The sequence below is a fragment of the Phoca vitulina genome, unplaced genomic scaffold (assembly GCF_004348235.1).
Source record: "Phoca vitulina isolate PV1807 unplaced genomic scaffold, GSC_HSeal_1.0 scaffold10, whole genome shotgun sequence".
NCBI classification, from domain to species: domain Eukaryota; kingdom Metazoa; phylum Chordata; class Mammalia; order Carnivora; family Phocidae; genus Phoca; species Phoca vitulina.
Genome location: NW_022589713.1, coordinates 27075410 through 27097162, shown reverse-complemented (window position 1 = coordinate 27097162; position 21753 = coordinate 27075410). Strand labels below are relative to the sequence as shown.

The 21753-nt window shown below is 46.7% G+C and overlaps 1 protein-coding gene across 3 annotated transcripts in view; it reads left to right on the top strand.

Annotated features, from left to right (window-relative positions):
* RFTN1 (raftlin, lipid raft linker 1) overlaps positions 1-21753 on the top strand; it is a 192143-nt gene that overhangs the window by 141422 nt on the left and 28968 nt on the right. For all 3 annotated transcript variants that reach the window (XM_032408761.1, XM_032408760.1, XM_032408759.1), the window contains exons 6-7: positions 1520-1723; positions 12955-13070. In XM_032408761.1, coding sequence (XP_032264652.1) covers positions 1520-1723; positions 12955-13070 — 320 coding nt within the window. The remainder of the gene's footprint in view (positions 1-1519; positions 1724-12954; positions 13071-21753) is intronic.

Sequence of the window (21753 nt, the reverse complement as noted above, 5' to 3'; positions counted from 1 at the left end):
AGGCGAGTGGACTGAGAAAGGTAATTTGGAGTGGGGATCATAAATAGGCCAGATTCGGTTGTTTAAAATCCAGGTGGCCACTTTTGAAGATGGGCACCTTTCTTTCCTAATTGGTTCTATCCAATGGATGACCTGAAATGGTCCCCCCGGTAGCTTAACTCTTGCTGATGACAAAGTGTCATGGCCTGGCATTGCTCCCCAGAGATCTCGGCTGCTGTTTGCTCAGATGGAGCTGTAAAAGACTTCCTTTGCCCGGAATACAATACCTATTGGGATAATTTTAGATGTTGTGTGGATGGACATATTTGGTGTTAATGTGCCTCATCATTCCCTTCTGTTTATAGCAAGTGGTAGCTGTTTGGTCATGAAGCAAAGTTTCCTTTTTAAATTCATTTATTTAACTAAAGGACAGTGATTGTGCTTAAAAGAATAATAATTCAGCTAATGTTTGGATACTGCAAAATTGTGAGAGACTGAAGTATGGGAGACTGCGTCCCAGACTGTGGGACGAGGCACGGTCTCCCCTGCAGGGAGCATGAGTGTGCTGTGTCCTTTTTGCTAATGTCAACCATTGTTTACGACCTTTAAAATATTTCTTTGAAAGAAGGGTGGGGATTTTCTTATTATTCCAATAGATATTTTTGGAAAGCAAAGCATATTCCTGACTAGCCTGTGTGAGCAAAGCTTTTTAAGCTGAGTAAACTCTGATTGCTTGACTAAATGAGTAACACAAAAATAGACCTTCAAGACTTAGATTGAAATTCCAGGTATTTGTTCCTCGAGGCCGATGCTTCTCGCTCGTGGCCAGCAGCACGTACGGCTGGCGCGGGTCAGCTGCCGGGTGGTAGTGAGTATTGATTTTTGAAGAACTGAGCTATAAATGAAGGAAGGAAAAGCTCAGAGCTCCACTGCCGGTGCCATCTACCTACCACTCCAGGCAGGAACCCCCATTTACGGGAACATACTTATTTTTACATATCAATGGTGTGTTTTTGATGTACTTGATTAAGTATTATGGTTTTGGCCCCAGGAAACACCGCTGCAGTTTATAAATAGTGAGTTCAGGGGTGTACAAGGTTCCTGGAATTAAAGCAGTATTTTTATTTTTATGTGTCTCTGTATATGCACCTTTTTTAAAAAGACCAGCTCTTACCCAAATATGTCCACTTTTTTCCCCCAAAAACACCTCTGTATGAGTTTCTAGAAATGTCTACAATGTCTTCACAGACACCTGACTGTACAAACTGATCCCAGATAACAGTTGTTCATCATCATATGCCAGATTCAAAACCCACGTCCCCCACTGGAAGCTCAACCTTTGACGTCCATTTACCTTTCAAGGCTCCCTAACTTACAACCTGGAATCAGGTTTTATTATTCGGCAACAGTGCACCCTAACAGAGAGTTTACCTTTGACAGCGTTTCTCCAAGCTCCTAAGAGGCTCCACTAGACCCGAGGAGGCAGGTTTTTATCACTGTTTGACCTCTTCTCTCCCACTTCCTTTACAAATCCCAACAGAAATGGAGATCCTCGCCCTTTTCAACAAACCGAAGAGCCATCAGAAATGCCGGCAATACTATCCCGTCAGCATTCCTCTCCGGGTCTCCAAGAACGGCCAGACGGTGAGCGGTTTGGACGCCAACTGGTTGGAGCACATGAGTGACCACTTCCGGAAAGGAGGCATGCTGGTGAATGCGGTCTTCTACCTTGGCATGGTCAATGGTATGCAAGTTACAAACCTTGGGCGGCCCTCGCCAACTCTGCTTCTCTTTTCATCTTAGCCCGTCTTCGGAGCCTGCCCCATTCAGAAAGCTCCGCAGCTGATAAACTCGCTGCATTTGATTTCTCCTTAACACATTTGGAGGAATTGTCTACAAAACCCACCACCTGTGCTCCCTGAACCTTTCTAGGAGTCAGCCAGGTATCTTCTAAAATGACAGCGAAAGGGAAATGATTCTGTGTTTTTGATGGTGGCCTCAAATCCATGTTGCTTTTAAAGCCTTTTAAAAAGATGATTTCCCGTTTGTTAATTACCCCCTGGGATCATGCCGCTCCAAAAGTGCAAATTGTTTGTAGACACTATTACTGTTGGAAGTAGCAGTAGAAGCACCTTGGAATTAACCCCAGAGAAGTGAATCGAACTGCCTCGTTTCTGTAAGCTCTGTGGAGACACACACTGTCTCTGGGTCTCACGGCACCCAGTGCCCCCTCCTCAGTAATGAGTTCCCTCTGGGGGTGGCTGCATGGAGTAGCCCTATTGACGGCCGCTCTTCTAAGGCAGAGAGAGGGTGTGCCCACAGCGGGGAAGTGTGTCAAGCAAAGAAAGGGTTTGGGGTTAACACAATGGCAAGCTGAGTCACTAGGGTGCATCAAAGCTGGGAGGCAGTCTGGGGAGTGGGGCCAGCATGCCAGCATGTAAGGATCCTGAGGGCTAACAGTCAGCAGGATTCCTAAGTGAAACGTAACACCAAATCTGTTGATCCCAGCCGAAGCTGGCAGGGGGAATTGACAGCACCGTGTCTTGGTTGTCGAGCAGTTTTCTCTCCAAGAATCAGCAGAGTCAGGAACAGAGTTTGGATTCTACCTTATTTGCAATCCTTGAAATGCCAGCAAACATCTGCGGAAGAGACATCAGTCTTAATTCGGAAGGTACACGCTTTAAATCATCAGAAGCCTTGGAACACTGTACAGCACAGACAGGTCTTAATTTTGGATGCGAGTCCCTTGTTCCTATCTAAATATCTATATCTCATGTTAACATGTTAATACGATAGCAGCAAGCACTGTAAGTATAAGGGGCCAGAACCATTTGTGGAATGGGTGAATGATGTAAGAAAGGTGGCTGGCTCATTAAGAATACTGTCAAGCAGCACTGTCCAACAGAACTTTCTGCGATGATAGGGGAGTTCTGTATCTGTGCTGTCCAATATGGTAGCCACCAGCCACACTGGCTATTGACCACTTCAAAGCACATAAATATATTATAAATTACTGTATGTTCTTAGTGGCTAGTTGTGTATTGGTGTGGTTCTAGGGTATACATTTCATTAATACAACTAATGAAGAGCCAATTTGGCTCTCTGCTAGCAAGGTTGGTAGCCTCCCCCTGTACAAGGAGGCCTTCCCTGGGGGCTTGGGGAGGTTCTGGAGGCCAGAGAACATCACAGTCTGTTTTGAGATGCACCATAAAACACTAGTGGCATCTACTTGCAACAGATGTTTACAGCCTTGATTCACTGGCCTTAGGGGAGGCCGGGGAGGAGCCCCTTCACTCCTGCCTCCTGCAGGGACACCCCATCACCCATCTTGGATGGTGTCAACGACTCCTTTTATTTCCCCTTAGGCCCGTAGAGGCTCTCTGTGGCCATACGCCCTTTTAAATTTCTCCCTGGGAAACTGATGGTTAGTTGTACTAACATCTTAAAGATGTTCAGTGACTCACTGAGCAGAGTGGCTACATAGGCAGCCCCGCTTTGGAGAATTCAGGTGTCAAAAGGGAAATTTTCTCTGGTCCTGCTGCCCAGCATGTCTGCGGCAAGCTGAGGACAGCTCGAAAGTTCACAATGCCATTTATCATCTTTTGGGCCATTATGGCTTTGGCAATCAAGGCCACTCCCTCCTCCTTCCTCCTACCCTGTTCTCTGACCTCGAGTCCAAAAACACAGATAATTCATAGAGTTTTTTCTTCAGATTTGACTGGAGTGTTTGAAATGCTGTTATATCCTCCCTTGGCTTTAGCTGCATGAAATCCAGCCCTTCTGCCTGGAAGACAGAACATGAAATTTCCCCTGGCAAGTGCAACTGGAAGCCGAGCCCCAAGCTCCACCGCAGCTGCCCGGCTTGGTCTCGGGGATGGCTGCAAAATTCTCAGAACAACATTTATTTAAACCCACTCAAAATCCAAATGCAATTTCACCCTGTGTGCTTCTGATGGGAGGGGAATGTGACTTGGGAGTAATGCTCAGTGGGTTAGGGTGTTTCTGCTCTGGAAAAGCCCAAGTTTTCCATTAGCCAGGGATGAAATATGCATATGCTCTTTTCCCAGAATTTAAAAAAAAAAAAGGCAAGCTGATCATAATTCTAAAAAAGGGACCTATTTCTAATAAGATAATTAGTGTCCTTACAAGTAAACCTGGCAGAGTTGGAAGCACATCTTTAAGCTGTTTACCATCTGGAAAAACACCAGTCTTGATTCTTAAATGGATATTTGTACTCTGAAATATTTTCCACAGAGTCATAAAACTCATGAGAACTTTGTCCCATAAACAGGGTGATGTTTTAGCCTGAATTATTCAGTTAGGACTCCAGCTTCTGTTTTCAAGCCTTTACCCCCCAGGACATGGAAAGACTTGAACGGTCCTTAAATTTGGGCCTTTGCTGAGTCTCTAGGCTCCTCTGCTGGGGTCAATTATTAAGCCTTAGAAGGACCAGGTGTCTTGGGCTGGGGAGGCTGTGCCCTTGGGCCCTGGCAAGCCAAAACACAGATAAAAGTGAAGCATAATTATGCTAATGGACACCTAGCAATTACTCTGTGCTGGTGCTGGTATAAGCAGTTCAAACATAGGAACTCATTTAATCCCCATAACTCAGTGAAGCAGCTACTGTTGTTATCCCTGTGGCATGGCTGTGGAAACTGAGGCACAGGGTGGTTAAGGCATTGCCAAGGTTAGTACGTGGCAAGAAAGTAGTAGGATGAAAGAAGGGGAAAGGGAGGGGGAAGGGACATGAGGAGGAGGTAAAAGAAATGACCATGTTGGCAAGAGGTTTAGCCTCCCAGGGAGGCCTTGGTGGCCCTGGGGAAGGGAGGGGAGCTCCAGAGTCACCTTTAGGGAAGTAGCAGGACCTGGGTTGCCAGCCTCCTGTGTGGATGAGTCCAGGGGTAGGTCAGACAGCCGGGCGGACAGAAACACAGAAACACCACCCAGTGAGACAAAGGCCAGAATCTCTGCTTCCAGAGGGTGGGAGAGGCCAGGAGGGGAATCCTTCTGCCGTTGGTGAGGAGTCAGGTGGCTATCCCCAAGGGGAAGGGCAAGGTGGACCTGGGTGCCCACCATCTGAAGACCCCCCCCCAGGAGCCTGCTTTCTTAAAACCAAGGGCCTCCAGGCCGGCAGAATCCCTGCCACCATCACTGGCTACCAATGCTCCTTGCCCGCCCTGGTCCTCCCTTTGTCCCCTGGCTGGCCCTGTCCTTGCTCTGCATTCCTTATTCTACCCTTGCCCTGTCCTTGTCCCCACCTCCCCCTGCCCTCGCGTCATGCTCCCTTGGCCCTGTCCTGACTCTCCTTCCCCCACTCCCCCGGCCCTCCCCTCACCCTCTCCTGCCCCACAGTCCTTACATCTCTGGCAGTATCATCCTTACCCAGCCCACATTCAGATGTTTTCTGTTGTTTCCAAAATGTCCTTTGCAGCGGGTGGTTCAAACCAGAATCCAGTCCACCAGGTTGTGCTGCATATGGTGACCATGGCCTCACTTCTCTTTGACCTAAAAGAGTCATTTCTTTATGACCTTCACTGCTTGAAATAAACCCAGCCTCTTACGCTGCAGAATGTCCTGGATTATTTGTCCGGGCTGTGCCTCATGATGTCATTTACCTAATTCTCTAGCCTCTGTATCCTGCAAACTGGCATTTTGTTCTAAGGCCTTGATAAATGAAGCACTGTGACTGCACTACATTCCAGATGATGTTGGGTTTTACACGCTGCACCTCACCAGGAGACACGTTATACCTGGATGGCTCTCCTTTGCTAGCCTTTTGAAAGATTGTCTTCCCCGAGAACGTCCGCATCTAAATCCAAATAGCATTTGGTATTTTTATCATCTTTTTTGATGCCTAGCATAACCTACATTATTTTATATTTGCAAAATACACATGTAAAAAATGTACCTATTTCAAATAAAATACACATAGAGATACATGTTTTATACAGACATACTTACAAGCCCTTGGGTGGGTTCTGCGTCCTATACTTCTTAGCACCCCAGGGGTTGTAAACCACGCACCGTATACAGAAGGTGATCGATAAAAAGTTTCCGGATGATGTTCAGTAATGCCGATGGAGATGAGGGGAGAAGCTGGTGTTAAGAGTGCGCATCACAGGAGCCTGGGGGATTGAAGAGCTAGGTGTAGGCGGAATGGAAAAGAAGGGAGATGAGGCAGTTCCAGGTGCTTCCAGCAGCCACTCCCTTGGAACATGGCCATCTCTGGGAATGTTTGGCCTACTGATTATAGGCATGGCTCCTATTTCAGAGGAACCACTCACCAATGTCGGGGGGAGAGTTTCCTTATGCCATAAATGCATTTTCCCTTGTATCCATAGCACATCTTCAAATGAACTTTTTTTTTTTTTAAGATTTTATTTATTTGTTTGACAGAGAGAGAGACAGTGAGAGAGGGAACACAAGCAGGGGGAGTGAGAGAGGGAGAAGCAGGCTTCCCGTGGAGCAGGGAGCTCGATGCTGGGCTCGATCCCAAGACCCTGGGATCATGACCTGAGCCGAAGGCAGACGCTTAATGACTGAGCCACCCAGGCGCCCCTTCGAATGAACTTTTTATTGCAGTATCGCACACATACAGAAAAACTATGCCCATTTTAAAGATATAGCCCAGTAGATTTCCACAATGTAACCAGCTCCAGAGCAAGAAAGAATATACCAGCCCCCCTAGAAGCCCCCCTCATGCCCCTTATAGTCCCTACCCCCCGGGAGTGACCGTAGTTGCAACTTGAAACACCAGAGTGAGTTGTAAACTTTACATGAATGGAATATATGAATGAATGCCCTTCTTGTGTTTGGCTTCTTTCACTCACTGTATTTGTGAGATTCATCCACATTTTTACACGTAATTGCAGATCATTTTTTTCTCATTGCTGTACACGATCTCTTGTGTTGATATGTACAACTGATCCACGTCCAAGTATGTTTTTATTTTTTGTCCCATAGAGGAAGTCATGCCATCTGCACAGATTTAACCCCAAACTGAAGCCCTAAGGCCAGTCTCACTGTGACTCCACTAAGACGCCACCCGAAACACCAGGCGTGGAATATGGTATAGTGGTCAGGTAACTCCACAAGGCTAGGAACCCGGGCTGGGCGTCATGACCCCCAGCTGGAGCCTCAGCGCCCAGCATAGAGTGGTAGCTCAGTGAATCTCTGTCCGTGATTGAAATGGCATAGGCTTTGGAATCAAACAAACCACATTTTAGATCTAGTTTGGCCCCTGAGTTCCGTTTGAACATGGACACATGATTGAACTTCTGTGGCCTCCATTCACTCACCCACTAAGAGGGAGTGAGTCGCCTTGCAGATTTGGGGGAAAGACTCAATGAGGAACTGTCAACTGTGCCTGGTCTCATGTCTCCAACCAGCAAGCCCTGCACCAGCGCATTTCTTCCCCGTCTGGCTGGCCCAATGGCTCTGCACTTGCAAGCTCACCTTGCTGTAACTGAAGAGGGGGAGTACCTCCTCTAGGTCACTCAGGCAGGCCAGGAGCAGCCATGAGGGCGCGGGAAGAGGGAGGCAGTAGGCCTGCTCACTCTTTTGATAATGTCAGTCAATTAGGCTTGGTATGGTTGGGGAGCAGCCTGGCACCATGACGTGGGGTTGGGTGACCAGTGATTACATTTACGGTGGGGGTTGCAGGTCGGTATGACAGCATGCACAGTTATGGTTATGCAGTTGGCACGCGCCATTCCTGGCACCAGGGTGGTGCTGTAAGCAGCCTCTGATGGGGAACAGGGGCTCTCAGAGACCCAAGGACATCTGTTAGGCTGGGTACCCCAGTAGGGACAATATAGTCCAGTCTAGCTCGTTAAAAGGAGAATGGTGACTTTTTATTTCATCCCGCAAAACTAGACCACATACATTGACCACTTGTCACCGTGTGCACGTTTCTAGCTGGATTTTGGAGAACACCACGAGGAAAAGCCTGAAGCTTAGCTTGCTAAGTCCCAGAGGCTGCAGGGGAAGAGCGGTTGCCCCCCAGAATTTACTTCTTGGAATAATAGGGTAAATCTCCTTCTTGCACATCCTTCTTGTAAATCACAAGCTTGGAATGTTAAGGTGGCCTTTTGCCAAAAGACCGGCATCAAATATTTATACAATACCAGGGCAAATAGCTCTCTGTGCACAGTAGGGAAGCATCTTTACTTTAATAAAAAATGCAGTGATAATGGAGTGTTTTCCATAGATGTAGGGTGATTTAACCTTTTATACTGGTAGCCTTCCCTCTAAGCTAGACCTATTTATACCCAGCTCGGTGCACATTACAGCATGGCTGAGACAGTGAAGGTAATGAGGAGATGGAGAGTGGACGAGGCCGTCAAAACAAGGGGCTCTTTAAAAGCCCAGCTGTCTGCTCTCTGTGGTTCATTGACTTTTTTGCTGTTACAGATGATCAAATTTTGACAGCCATTCTGAACTTGCTTCATAGTTAAGTAAGTGAATCAGCACTCTGGATTCAGAATAGCAGAGTGGTGGGCTGAGAGGCTGGAGAGTCGACAGTGGATGAGACAGCTGGTAAATAAGGACCTGGTTTATTCCAACTTCACTGCCCACGTCTGGCCATACCTCTCTCCACTGACCACACAGTCATCCTTCCAGGCCTGTGACCTGGGAGGAAGGAGGGGAAGGAAGTCTGGCTGAGCGGCAGTGACTCCTTCCCCCTTCTGGACCCCAGCTCTGCTGTGCAGGGCTGTTGGCAGGCTGAATACACATCATCATAATTCTGTCAGAGCAGGTTCTCTAGTACGTCAAGGACATGGTAGGCATATTTTAAGGGCTTGCAGCTTTTCCATTGAGGAGATTTGTATGTAAAGACTTTGGAAATTGGAGAGAACATCTTTTGGTAGAAGCCTTGTGGGAATTTGTGCTCTGTTGGTATAATCCTGAGGGAATCATTGAGTCTGTTCTAGTCTCGAGTATCCCCAGGTCAGGACTTGGGAAAACTTTATTCAAAGTGGTTCTATAGGGCATTCCTACTGTGGCAGGAGCTCCAGCTGGATCTTTGTTACCCAGAACTTTAAAAGTGAGCTTGACGATGGTCTATCTTATCCTGAAGCCCCAAATACTTGTAATGTGGTTCAGCTGAAGAGGAGCCCTGTTCTTCCCTGGTTATCTCTGTAAAACGTCTCTTAGGAGGGCATCGAGCAAACACTTGGGGAAAACTTTTTAGCAGAGCAGATGAGAGAGGCAAGCTTAGCACTTTGGCTAAAGCTCTTTGATAACAGTCTCTCAGTTAAGGAAACAAATAAGAAACTGGAGCATGGTGTTGATTAACTTACATTGCTCTTACTTGAAATGGAGTATTATCCTGTCAGGTTGGAATAGTATCTGGATAAGGCTGCTGTACTCCAGGAATTACTCTCACAGCTGTGGTTTGTTGAGCTGGTCAGGCCTCTCTATCGTTCTGGAATAATCAAGAATACCCCCAAGCCAACCAAAAGTATACCCATCTCCTATTTTTTAGGTTTAGGTTGGGCATTGCATCAGTCAGCTTTTGCCACAATAATGCTGGGCAACAAACCACTCCAGAGTCATTGGCTTAAAACAGTAATGATTTATTCTGTCATATTTGTGGGTTGGCCTGAGCCACTCCATGAGGCAGTTCTGCTGATCTTAGCGGGGCCCACTCTCAGGTCTGTGGGTCAGCTGATCTAAGCTGAGCTCCACTGGGGCAGCTCCGTTCCATGAGTCTTTCAACTTCTTGGAACCAATGGCCTCGCTGGGGCATGTCCTCTCAAAGTGGTGGCAGAGGTAGAAAAGATGAAGCTCAACCACACAAGCACTTGCCAAGCCCCTATTGCATCATACCTGCTAATAACCCATTGGCCACACAAGTCACATGGATAAGCCCCTCGTTGTCTGGTCTCCCCACCAGTCATCTTAATCTTGACTTCCTTCTCTCATGGTTCCATTGCTCTTGCGGTCCTTGGCTGCCCCTCATTCACTGTGCATTTCTACTCCAGCTCTGTCCTCTACCTAGAACTCTCAAACCCCGAAGATCCATAAGGCTTCCTTGCTTAATTAAGTTCCTATCTCTACTCCAAATGGGGAGACCTGCCCCGGTCACCTCTTCCAAAAATAGCCAACCACTGCCTCTGCCTTCACTCCCTCCCCTTAGCCCACTTTATATTTTTATAGCATTTATCACCTGTGACATTATGTTGCTGTCGCCCTCCCCCCACTGCAAGGTAAGCTCCATGGGGCAGAGACTTCATTTGTCTTGCTGCCTGCAAGATCGCCAGTGAGGACAGAAGTATCTTGCATGAAATTGATGCTAGGTAGGCATTGGAATGAATGAATGAGTAGCTAGAAAGTTTTTCAGTATAAGCTCGAATGCTTCCAGTTAACACAGTGTTTACTCTTCTGAGGTTTTATCTTCCATTTTTTAGTTTACTGTAAGGAAGGTTCTATTTATATTATACTAAAATTTTCTCCCCATGGTTCCTAAAACTTTTTGATCTAGTTCTGCCTTCAAGAGCCATGTAGAGGAGAGAAAAAGAAAATTATTTTTTATGTGTGTTATCTGTTAACTGGTATTATGCTTGTGTTAACTCCTGCATTAACCTTGTAGAAAAGGATAAAGAGAAATGCAAATTGTACTTAATCCCACCACTCATACCTGCTACTAGATTTTATGTATTTCCTTAAAGTTTGTTTGTCTAACCCCTTTTAACATAAAAGTTCACATATAGCTCATGCTGTTGTCCTGTATCCTGTTTTTTTTTTTCTTTATAACATTGTCTCTAAGGAATTTTTCTGAATCATTAAATCCCCATGATTTTTTTGTGACCACATAGTATTTAATTGTATGGAAGTCTCCTAACTTACTTAACTACTTTTCTATGGTTGAATATTTGGATTGTTGAGCATTTAGATTATTTTTTTAATTTTTTAAAAATTTATTTATTTGAGAGAGAGTGCATGAGTGGGAGGGACAGAGGGAGAGGGAGAGAGAATCTCAAGCAGACTCCACGCTGAGTGTGGAGCCTGTCACAGGGCTCAGTCCCAGAACTCGGAGATCACGACCTGAGCTGAAACCAAGAGTCAGATGCTTAACCAACTGAGCCACCCAGGAGCCCCTAGATTATGTTTTCAAGTAATTTTATAAGTAAAGTTTGTAGATAAATATTTGATGGCTTTAGTGGTTATTACCTAGAATAGACTGAAAGAGGTAGGATTTCTGAGTCCAAGACGATGGACTTTTTTGTTTCAGGCTCTTGAGACATCATGAAGTTGCTCTCCAGAAAGATCATGCAGTTAAAAATTCCCTTAAGTGCCATAAGCTTTTTATACACATATAAAAAATGTTAAGCTTAGCCATTTATTTATTTATCTTTGCTGTTGCAAATAATTTTCTCACTTAATGGCCTTTTGATTTTGTTTATGAAGTCTGTTGGAAGACAGAGGCTAAATATTTGTTAAGTATTTACATCTGCTGGTCTTGTTTTTTTGTGGCTTCTGGAAAATGCTGGCAGTTCCAGAACTCCAGTGTGATTCAAGGGACTTTCTGAGTTTACCTCCCTTTCTGATACAAAAAAAAAAAAAAAAAATCATATTATTATGTGCATTATCTTTTTAAAATAAAAATGGTGTATCATTAAACGTATTTCTATGTGTATTGCCATAGCAAAATACCACAGACTGGATGGCTTAAATTATAGACATTTATTTCCTCGTAGTTCAGGCGTCCATGGTTAAGGTACTGGCAAATTCGGTTTCCGGTTGAGGCCTCCCTTCCTAACATGTAGACAACCACTCTTCTCTCTGGATCCTCATCTGGCCTTCCCTCTGTGCAGGGAAGCGGGGCGGCGCGCTCTGGTGTCTTCCTCTTCTGGTAAGGACATCAGTCTTAATCAGATAATGGTCCACCCTGATGACCTCATTTAACCTTAATTAACTCCTTAAAGGCCCTTTCTCCAAATACAGTCTGGAAGTTAGTGCTTCAAATGAATTTGGGGGGCGGAGGGAGGACACAATTCAGTACATAGCAGTGTGCCTGATTTGTAGCATAGAATCTAGGGGCCAGGAGTGATTCTGTATCCTCAATCCCATTTCGCAGATGAGAGACCAAGCCTCTGAAAGGGGTCACATCCCTTTTCATGATAGAGCATGGATCCAAACCGCCTGCTTCTCTGGCCAGTCCTCTTTCCCACTGTCTCTTATCTAAGTGAATTTACGGCATTCAGGAGCCATTAAAAGGGGGGAGGGGAGGGGTAGAAAGCACCCCCCGTAATGATTTCTACTGTGGTGGGGACCCTGGTATAATTTTCTTTATACTCTCCTTGCCTAAGACCATGAATCCTTCTTGAATCCTGTTAAGTGTTTAATGTAAGTTTGTTGAGTTGTGTGGAACTCAGGACCTGGTACACTGACCAGAGCAATGCCGGAGGAAACATTTTCAGGGGTAAATCGTTTGGGAAAATTCCCCTTTCCCGCAAATTCTGCCTCTTGACAAGAGCTAGCTGGAGAGTTGTCTGTACAGCTGCCCACATCCTGAGAACGTCCAAGAATCTGCGCATCTAGAGTGCGTCCGACAAGCTCGGATCTGGCGTGTTATATCTGTCCCCCCTTAAAATCTCTTCTACCTAAATATAGTTTTCTTCTAAAAACTGTCTCTAAATGACTGTGTTTTACCCTGAATAAGTTCTCCCCAGTGCATCCTGACGTTGGAGCGTGAAAAAGAAGGTAAACGCGTGAAATCAAGTGGTGATTGCTAACAATGAAATTTGGGCCCATAAAATCAAGGATATTATTCAGAACTGCGAGGTAAATTAGTCTCATTCATTCTGATGGGGCTAGACTCTATGGCTGTGTGTGCCTTCTTTAATTAACATGCTGAAAAGATGTTCTGATTGGGATTATTAATGAATGCAGTGAAAATTTTTGCTGCTTGTAAGGCTTCTGCCACAGACGGTTTACAGAACTCCCACCCCCCTTTTTCTTTTTCCACAGATTCCTTCCACGGCCTGACAGATGGAGTATTCATCTTTGAAGCTGTTTCCACAGAAGATAGCAAAACCATGCAGGGCTATGATGCTATTGTTGTCGAACAATGGACAGTCCTGGAAGTAAGTGTGGGATTGGCAGTGCAGCTTCTTTTGTTTGGACAATGATTGTTTTATCCGCTTGCTGGGTCTGACCGTGTCTACTGTAGCTTTCCTCTGAAAGGCAGTTTGACCTGGGTAGACCCTGCAAGGCCCCATTCATCCTTTCGTGCCCTCCGGTTAGGGGGCACGGGCCCTGCTTTCCCTTTCTGTAGGAGAAACACTGTGTGTGTGCTGGATCGTTGGGTGGAAGGAGATTCTTCTTTCATTCATTTGCATATAACTGAAAATTCTAAGTGACATGAGTGAGGCCAGCACGGAGTTTGTGGCTACCGTAATAAGAGCTGACATTATTATTGGAGTTAGACCCTATGGCTCCCTCTGCCAAGTATCCTTAGAAGAAATTTGGGCACACACACTCACTTAACCTTTGCAGTAAGCCTAGGAGGCAAGTACATGACTGCCCCCATTTTACAGATGAAGAAACTGAGGCACAGAGGGGTTAGGTCCCTGGCCCAAGGCTACACAGTAAATGCTGAAGGATGTCTTTGAGAAATGTTGACCCGTGAAGCCACCTAACTGCTGTGGGCAGATGAATTCCTCCAGTCACGTTCCCCTGGGACATTGGAAAAGCTGATTTATTTCTGAGATTTGCTGGTATATACTTTGAGGGCATTTCTCTAAGTATAGAAGGATAGGCTTTTCACACTAGTCTCTTGTCCACCCAGCATCTTGGATGTAAAGGGAGAAGCCCTTGGAACATAGAGGACTGATTTCTGAACTAATTTCTTGAGTAGGCCCTGGAAGAATACAGGGTTGGCATCGCCCTGAGGAGCCTTGCCAGACCGGGCCCTCTGTGCCAAAGTAAGACAGATGTGGGTGCAGCTCTTTGTGAGGAGTGTGGGGTGCCGGGACCCACCAGCCAGGGGGTGCTTGCCATGCCCTTGTGCCCTCTGGAACTGCCGCCTGATGGCAGGCGACTCCCTCACCTGGTTGCTGGATGGCAGCAGGTCCCCCAAGGGCACCGTTACACGTTCTTGAAGCGGGAGCAGTTCTGAGCAGGCGTGAGACCGGCCGCGGAGCTGTCGGCATGCCTGCATCTGAGCCACGATGTGCAGTCACTGCTTGCAAGGATGAAAGCCACAGAGGACAAAGGAAAACTGTAGTAATCCATCAGAAACAGGAATTCCAAAAATACAGCATCCAGGGCCAGTGAGGTCAGGGGCCAGGGGTCCTTAAGGAAAGTAGGGAATCCGGTGATGACCTGGTTTGCCCTCAGGCGCCGCCACTTCCTCCTGCCTGACTTTGGTCTCAGTGGGCCTCCACACCCTTAACTGGAAATGGGATGCAAAGGAGGTGAGGCTCAGTCTAGCATGGAGAGTCCAACAAGGGCAGGTCACGTCCCTTTCGGGACCCTGAGCTCCCTGAATTTAAGATGGGGCCGTGCCATTCATCCAGTCCACCGCATGTGGTTGGATGAAATATGACATCATAGCGGTAGCAATCGAGGATCTTAAGGAGCCCATTAAAACAGTCCACATGCTTCAACACTCCGTAACTCTGTTTGCTCTGTAACACTTGGCTGTAACAGCAAGTCACACATGGCCGCACCAAAAACAGGTGCATGTGTGCAAGTGATTGGCAGGCCACGGGAGGGGTGTAACATCTCTTGCCGTCTGCACATTCAAATGACTGCTAAGGGAGGGCATTGTGGTTTCCTCAAGAAAGGTGACTCGATGGCAATGATCCAGAACCTCACCACGTGGTCCCAGGACCAGCAGCATTGGCCTCACCTGGGAAGTTGCTATAAATGCAGATTCTCAGACCCCACCCTGGATGGACTGAATTAGAAACTCTGGGGATGGGGCCCAGCAATCCGTTTTCACCAGCCCTGCAGGGGACTCTGATCCACAGCTTCAAGAACCAGTGTCTAAAATGACAATGCAGATGCCACTCTCACCAGCTGTCTCGGTTGTGTGCTGTTGGAAGAGAGTAGTGATGGGAAAAGTACCGCAACGGCTTGTCTCTCTTCAGCCTTCCAAACGGTGCCCTTGATGGGTAACCAGAGTGAGTGCATCCTGTATCTAAAATGTTTGTGGGGGCATCTGGGTGGCTCAGTGGTCAAGCGTCTGCCCTCGGCTCAGGTCATGATCCCAGGGTCCTGGGATTGAGCCCCGCATCGGGCTCCCTGCTCGGTGGGAAGCCTGCTTCTCCGTCTCCCACTTTTTTTTAAGATTTTATTTATTTATTGACAGAGAGAGACACAACAAGAGAGGGAACACAAGCAGGGGGAGTGGGAGAGGGAGAAGCAGGCTCCCCGCCAAGCAGAGAGCCCGATGCAGGGCTCGATCCCAGGACCCTGGGATCATGACCTGAGCCGGAGGCAGACGCTTAAAGACTGAGCCACCCAGGCGCCCCAAATAAATAAAATCTTTAAAAAAAAATGTTTGTGGGAGGAAGATAAGGTTGCAGACTAAAATCAGAACACGATTATCTTTTTAATTCGAAGAGGTCAATTTCATGGCTTAAGAGCCTCGATCAGGAAAGATTAACATTTATTCAGAAAGTTTTCCTGGGTTTTCGGATTGGTTTCCGTTAGGTTTATTTGTTAATTTTCTGTCTTTCTCAGATGTTTGAACTTTATTTCTTGTGAGCTCTTATTTTTGTGCATTAATCTAGTTGGTGATATTAGTTTTGGGTCATGTTGCCATTGTCCCTTGTCCCCTTCTCCCCTCCCCCCCCCCCCCCCCCCCCCCCCCCCACTCACACACACACACACACACACACACACTCTGTCTCTCTCTCTTCAGGAATGCTGTGGCTTTTCTCCGGGGATCCGTGGAAGTGACATAGGGTTTTAAGACCAATGATGGGCCCAGTGTTGTGCACCAGCCTGCAAAGCCCCTTCTGTGCATCTCTTCCCAACTCCATGTTCAGGGACAGATTCTACCACACTGGTAGCTCAAAGTTGGCCACAGTGGAAGTACTGCACCATGAAAGTTGGCAAACCCCAGAAATCAGGGGTTGTTATTTTTTTCCCTCGGAGAGCCAGTTGTAAGCATTTAGCAGCACATCACTGGATAGGCCTTTATTCCATCACACGTCAACTTGATAGGCAGGTCTGGCTGGCGTCCAGCTAGGCAGAAACACATTTTCTTAATTTTCCTGTTGGTGACAAGCAGATTAATGGTTTTGATGTAGGTGTTCGCCAGTTTTCCCTGCATAACTCTTCAGACTTGCTCTTTTCTCTGGTGCCTTTCAAGCATTCCCAGATTTCCCACAGTAGAAACAGAGCCTTGTCCATTTTAACAGCATCAGCCTCTGATCGGCATCTCTTGAGGACTAAAGGAAGGGAGCTCTCTCCTGGAGAATTTACCCCTCGGCATATGGGTTTCTCTTCCCGTATGGAAAGACTTAGGGTTTGCTCATAGGTCACCTCCTCCAGGAAGCCTTTCAGACTCCTTCAGAGTTAAAGACTCTTCCTCTGTGTTTCCATAATTCTCTGTGCATAAGAGTGATCCTGTTATGATCACTGTGATTTCTTTATCCACGTGCCTTCCTTCACTTTGAGTTTCTTGGCCTGGAGTTGTTCATCTTTGTTCTCTAAGGCTTCCAGTAAACACTTCCTAAATTGGGTGGAACCCTTTTGGTTCAGCATGAGGTACACATGCATTTCTCAGAATTGAGCGTCAATCACTTGAGACCTTTTAAACACACAGATACCCAGTTCTCCCCACCGAGTTTCCTTTTCAAGCCCACTTTGAGAATCCCCGCCTTAGCAGAACCACCTGTATACAAGTGTGTCCCAGCACGGCCCAGCCGTGTCCAGCCCAGAGCAGATTTGCCCACAGCTCAGCTCTTTGAAGAGGCTCTGTCAGACCACCCCCTAGCCCCTCCACCGACGGCCCCTCTTCTGCATTCCCCCCCAGGTGTGTGGGTGTTTGTCCGACAACCCTACCTTCCACCCTTGAGACCCAACTGCTTCCTCTCTTCTCCACCCTTTTGGCCTCTGGGAAAGGTCTTTCCTGTTCAAGCCCTGGGCAGGTCCCTCTTGGCTCGTGGCTGACCCTGCCTTTTTGGCAACCTCTGTCCTCCCAGGCCAGCCCATAAACTCCTGGGCTCTGGCCACAAAACATTTCTGACCAGCTTTTTCTCTTTTCTCACAGCTGGGACTGGCCTGTTGCTCCTGCGCATATTCATAGCCTGAGCCGTGTGTAGGGATGGGCCGTCCTCATTCAGCCACAGCTTCCTGGCTTCCCTGTCCACACATGCGCACACGCGCGTGCTTTCACAAGAGAGCCCACCTAGCTCTTCACAGCTCTGCAGACGCTGCAGTATGTTGGATAGAGAATGTAGATTTTAGAGTCTGGGCCTCGGAATGCATCCTGGCTCTCTTATTGCCAGCCGAGTGACTGAGTGTATGAGAGTCAGTCACCCCCCCTTTGTTTTTTTCCATCTTTCAGTTGTATGAGTGGGGACACTGCTAACCTCTCAAAGTTGAGGATTAAAAAATAATATATTTAAAAAGTTGTGAGTGTACTACTTGGCATATAGTAAGTAAATAGTACTTTCTTTGATTGGTCACCTGGTGTCATCAACTAGAAAGATCCTTTCCCTCTTGCCTTGACCTTGTTCTGAAAGCACAGCATAGGTGGGGCTAGGGGAAGTGTGGAGCCAAAGGCACTGTGTTTTTCTCAGTTGGAAACCTGTGACCTAAATTAAAGGCAGTCGTGAGTAGTATAAAAGTCCACCCATAGAACATTTGTAATGGGTATTCTGTTTACCTTCTTTGAGCTTACAATCTAGAGGGTGAGCTGAAAGGGTCCGTCTTTGAAAGGAAAAGGGAAACCATGTAGATGAGTAGGTCAAGAGTTAGAGCTGGAAGGACCGAGGCAGGGACCCTTTTCTTCATTCTGAGGCTGCATACCCTCAACCTGGCAGCCCATCACTGCTGTGGACACCATCGGGTGCCCCTTGAGGCCAACTTCATCCCAGTTCATCAGTGTCTCTTGTGAAATTTGCTGCCAGAACTGACCACAAGATAACAGGAAAAGCACTTTTAGCTGAAGCAGTTGGTATGGTGGTTGGAGAGTTAATTGAAAAAGTCAATTAAAAAGAACCAAAGAAAATCACATTCATATTTCGCACATTTTATTTTAATGTAAAATATATAACTATGCATACATTTGCCAATCTTTGAGAGTCTGAGGTCTGCTGATTGGAATTCCACTTCATCTTTCTTGTGTAAACCACACCCAAAGTGTTGCTATCACCAGTGTCCTGGGTCAGTTTCTTGAAAGTCTAGGAAAGGGATCACACTGCAGAATCCTTGTTTTCATGATTTTTTTCTTAGTCTTTATCAGCCCCCACCACTTTTAATTCAGCCACAGTTGTTATTTTTAAGCAACTGCACTTCGTCAAGTCTCTTCAAAGTGTTCTACTTAGGTTTCCTAGAAACAACTTCTTTCACCCTCACCATCAGTTTAAATAATTTAAATGAAGGCACGTAATTATGATAATGGGTCTCACTGACCTACACAGGTCTGTGGACACATGGGACTCAGCCTGATGTGGTCAGTTGCTGGGCTCAGGGACGGCTTGAGCATCCTGGAGAGCAGCCTGCCACCTGTGAGCCCGTGGTCCCCCGACAACTGGACCTGGGCTTCTGCTAGTCCAGCGGGAGGGTGGAGCAGCTATGGGGCAGCCATGACAGATTGCGTCATGTAAGGTGGCACAGAGTCAGCTCTCCCCATCCACTCCCTGTGTATTCAATCTGTTGTTGAACTGACTCCCAGGTCATCTCATCCCATTAATTTCTGCCCATTTTTCCAGCCTGTGGAGACATTTGTGATCATGGTTATATCACCCTGCATTTTTGGAGGATCATCTCAGCTTTGGCTTCTCTGAAGTTTTCATATGTAGAATGGCGCCTTTCCAGTCCAATGTCAAACACACTAGATGGAGGACACAGTCCTTTGGCATGTTGGGGGCATCTCTCCTCTAGTCTCTAACACGACGCCAGACCTCTTTGCAGAGGTTTCAGATGGCTCTATTTTTCCACCTAACCTGTCACCCTTACCCCTGAGAGAATCACGGGAGGTTCGGTGAGATGCATTTCTGTAACTGACATCCACTGTAGGGCATGCCTCCACGCCACCTGTCTCCTAACCCTGTCCCACAACACACAGGTCCCACTTGTTCTCCACAAACTTCTATATTCTGTAGGCTGCTGGGATCCACCTTTTGTTTCTAGATGCTCCCAACCATCTCTTGAACAATCCACACAGGATTTGCCAGGGAATAACATCAATTTTTATGGTATCTAGAGTCCACCACCTTCTGCTGTGACAAGGAAGCCAATATTTATTCTTATTAAACCATCTGGCATTCTTTTCATTGCCACTATTTCTCTAGAATAATCATTTTGGTTCTGAGATCATAGCCTTGAGTGCCAAGACAGCAGTTCTCGGTCTTTTTCCTGTGATTCGGAAGATTTTCCCATGAATGATCACTGCTCTGAATGACCAGGACTGAAGACACAACCCTCCCCACTCCCCCCTACCCCACCCTCCCCAACCCCTGCCCACCGCCAGGACATCATTCCACCCCTTTTCCAACCCAGAGCAAATCACAGCACAGAGGAGGCCCGTGAGGTGCTCAGGGCAATTTTGAGTCTGTTCTAGCAGCTCTGCACGCTTTCACTTGGATCTGATTCCTTGTGTCCCACCTCAGTTTTGATAGGGACACATCAGTGCACTATTATGACTGAGCGCGTTTTCCTTAAAATGTCATGCACCTGCACTTGATGAATTTTAAGTTCGTCGTTCAAAAATTTGAGGTTTGCTTTGGAGAGCAGGTTGCTAACCTCTATTAAAATGTGAAATGCCCACTCCTACCCATGACTCAGCAAGCCCGTGCCTCACATCCATCTCTTCTAGAGAAACACGGGCCTTTGTTCACAAGAAGCCGTGCACAAGGACATTATCTCAGCATGATTAGGGTCATGGAAAAAGGGAAACAATGTGCATGTCCATCACTAGGGGAATGATTAAATAAAGGATGATACATCCTTATTATGGATGCAGTCATTCCGTATAAACTGACAGGAAGGGACTCCAAGAAATGTTAAGTGAAAAGACAAGTTTCAGAATGAGGCTGTGACGGTTAATTTTATGTGTCACCCTGGCTAGGCTGTGGTGCCCGGTTGTTTGATCAAGCACCAGTTTGATGTTGCAGCAGAGGGAGTTTTTAGATATGATTATGTAAATTCAAATGAGCAGACTTTGAGTAAAGCAGATTGCTAATCCTTCATCATGGGGGTGGGCCTCATCCAGTCAGTTGAGGACCTGCCCCACAGACCTCGGACTTGCTAGCCCCCACAGTCACATGAGCCAATTCCTCAAAAAAACTTAATCCCTCCCTCCCCCCACTCTAATATGTATACAGGTCTCCCCCACTAACAGAAACCAAAGCACTCCTACGAAACCTTTTGTAAGCCTGATGTAAAGCAAGGAAGTAATTACCATTCATTTATATGGAAAATTTTTTGAGCATTCCCAGACCCACAAAATAACCTCTGTTAGGCTTTTCTGACACCTTAGGACACAGGTGCTCACACACAGGTCAAAGCTAGGGCGGCTTGACGCGAAGGGGCTGTGCGGTTCCTGAGGAAGGAGCTTGGCACTGCTCAGGATGCGCGGTGCCCCCGCACCAGCTCGCTGCCCAACAGCCGCTGGACGCTAGTTTCGCATTTTGCCTTTTTTCACAAAAGCAAAAATCCTCATCAGAGTTTTTTTTTTTTTTTTCAGTTAGCAAAAACAGGTACTAATGCAGGTCTTCTGTAAAAGCGAAGTGGCGAAACGTGGACTTTTGGAAAAGCGGGGGGAGAGAGGGTGCACCTATCAGTGTCTCTCTCTGTCTCTGTCCGTCTCGATCTCTCATACGTCCTACTGGTTCTGTTTCTCAGGACAGCCCTCACTAATACAGATACAAACAGTGCGGTGCCTTAATGGGGGAAACGCTTCACAGAACAGTGTGATCCATTTGCTGTGGGTATCTGTAAATGCAGGAAGAACCCTTGGAAGGGCACCCATCAACCCCACAGCAGGGGTTCTGTGGGACTTGGAACGGAAGAGTGGGAGGCAGCTTTGTCTATTAACGTTTTCATTTTTCTATAGAGAAATATTCATTTTACTCGGGTAATTAAAAGTTACATTTTAAGAGATACCTGTTTATGTCTCACCACATCCTTTCTTCTCTTCGGCTTTAGATATATTTGTTTTCTCCTTGTAGACAAGGAAGTAAAGTGAGGGTTGAGTAATTCCACTTTCTCTTATCTTCAACACTTTGTACAGCTTCCTGCTTTCAACAGGGTTTTAAAAGGTGTGTGTCTCCGTCAATGTGTGTGCAGTCACGTCCACCCAGTCTCGTTCTGGGCTTAACCTTCGTCCTCTATTGGGTTGTCTCACTTTTGTCACCATCCCTGGAGGGTCACGTACCTCCCTTCTGTCCTTGAAAATCCACACTCGTCAATCTGCACAGCCTCATTGATTTCCTTAGGTGCCTGCAACTTTTATCCTAGAGTGACACTGCTACCTGGACTCAGCTTCCCTTCAGGTGTTTCTCGCCACCGGGCCATACGGAACTTTCCCTGAGCTTCTGACATCCCTTTTATTGTCCTAGGAGAGGGTCTCTGGTGCTCCTTGGC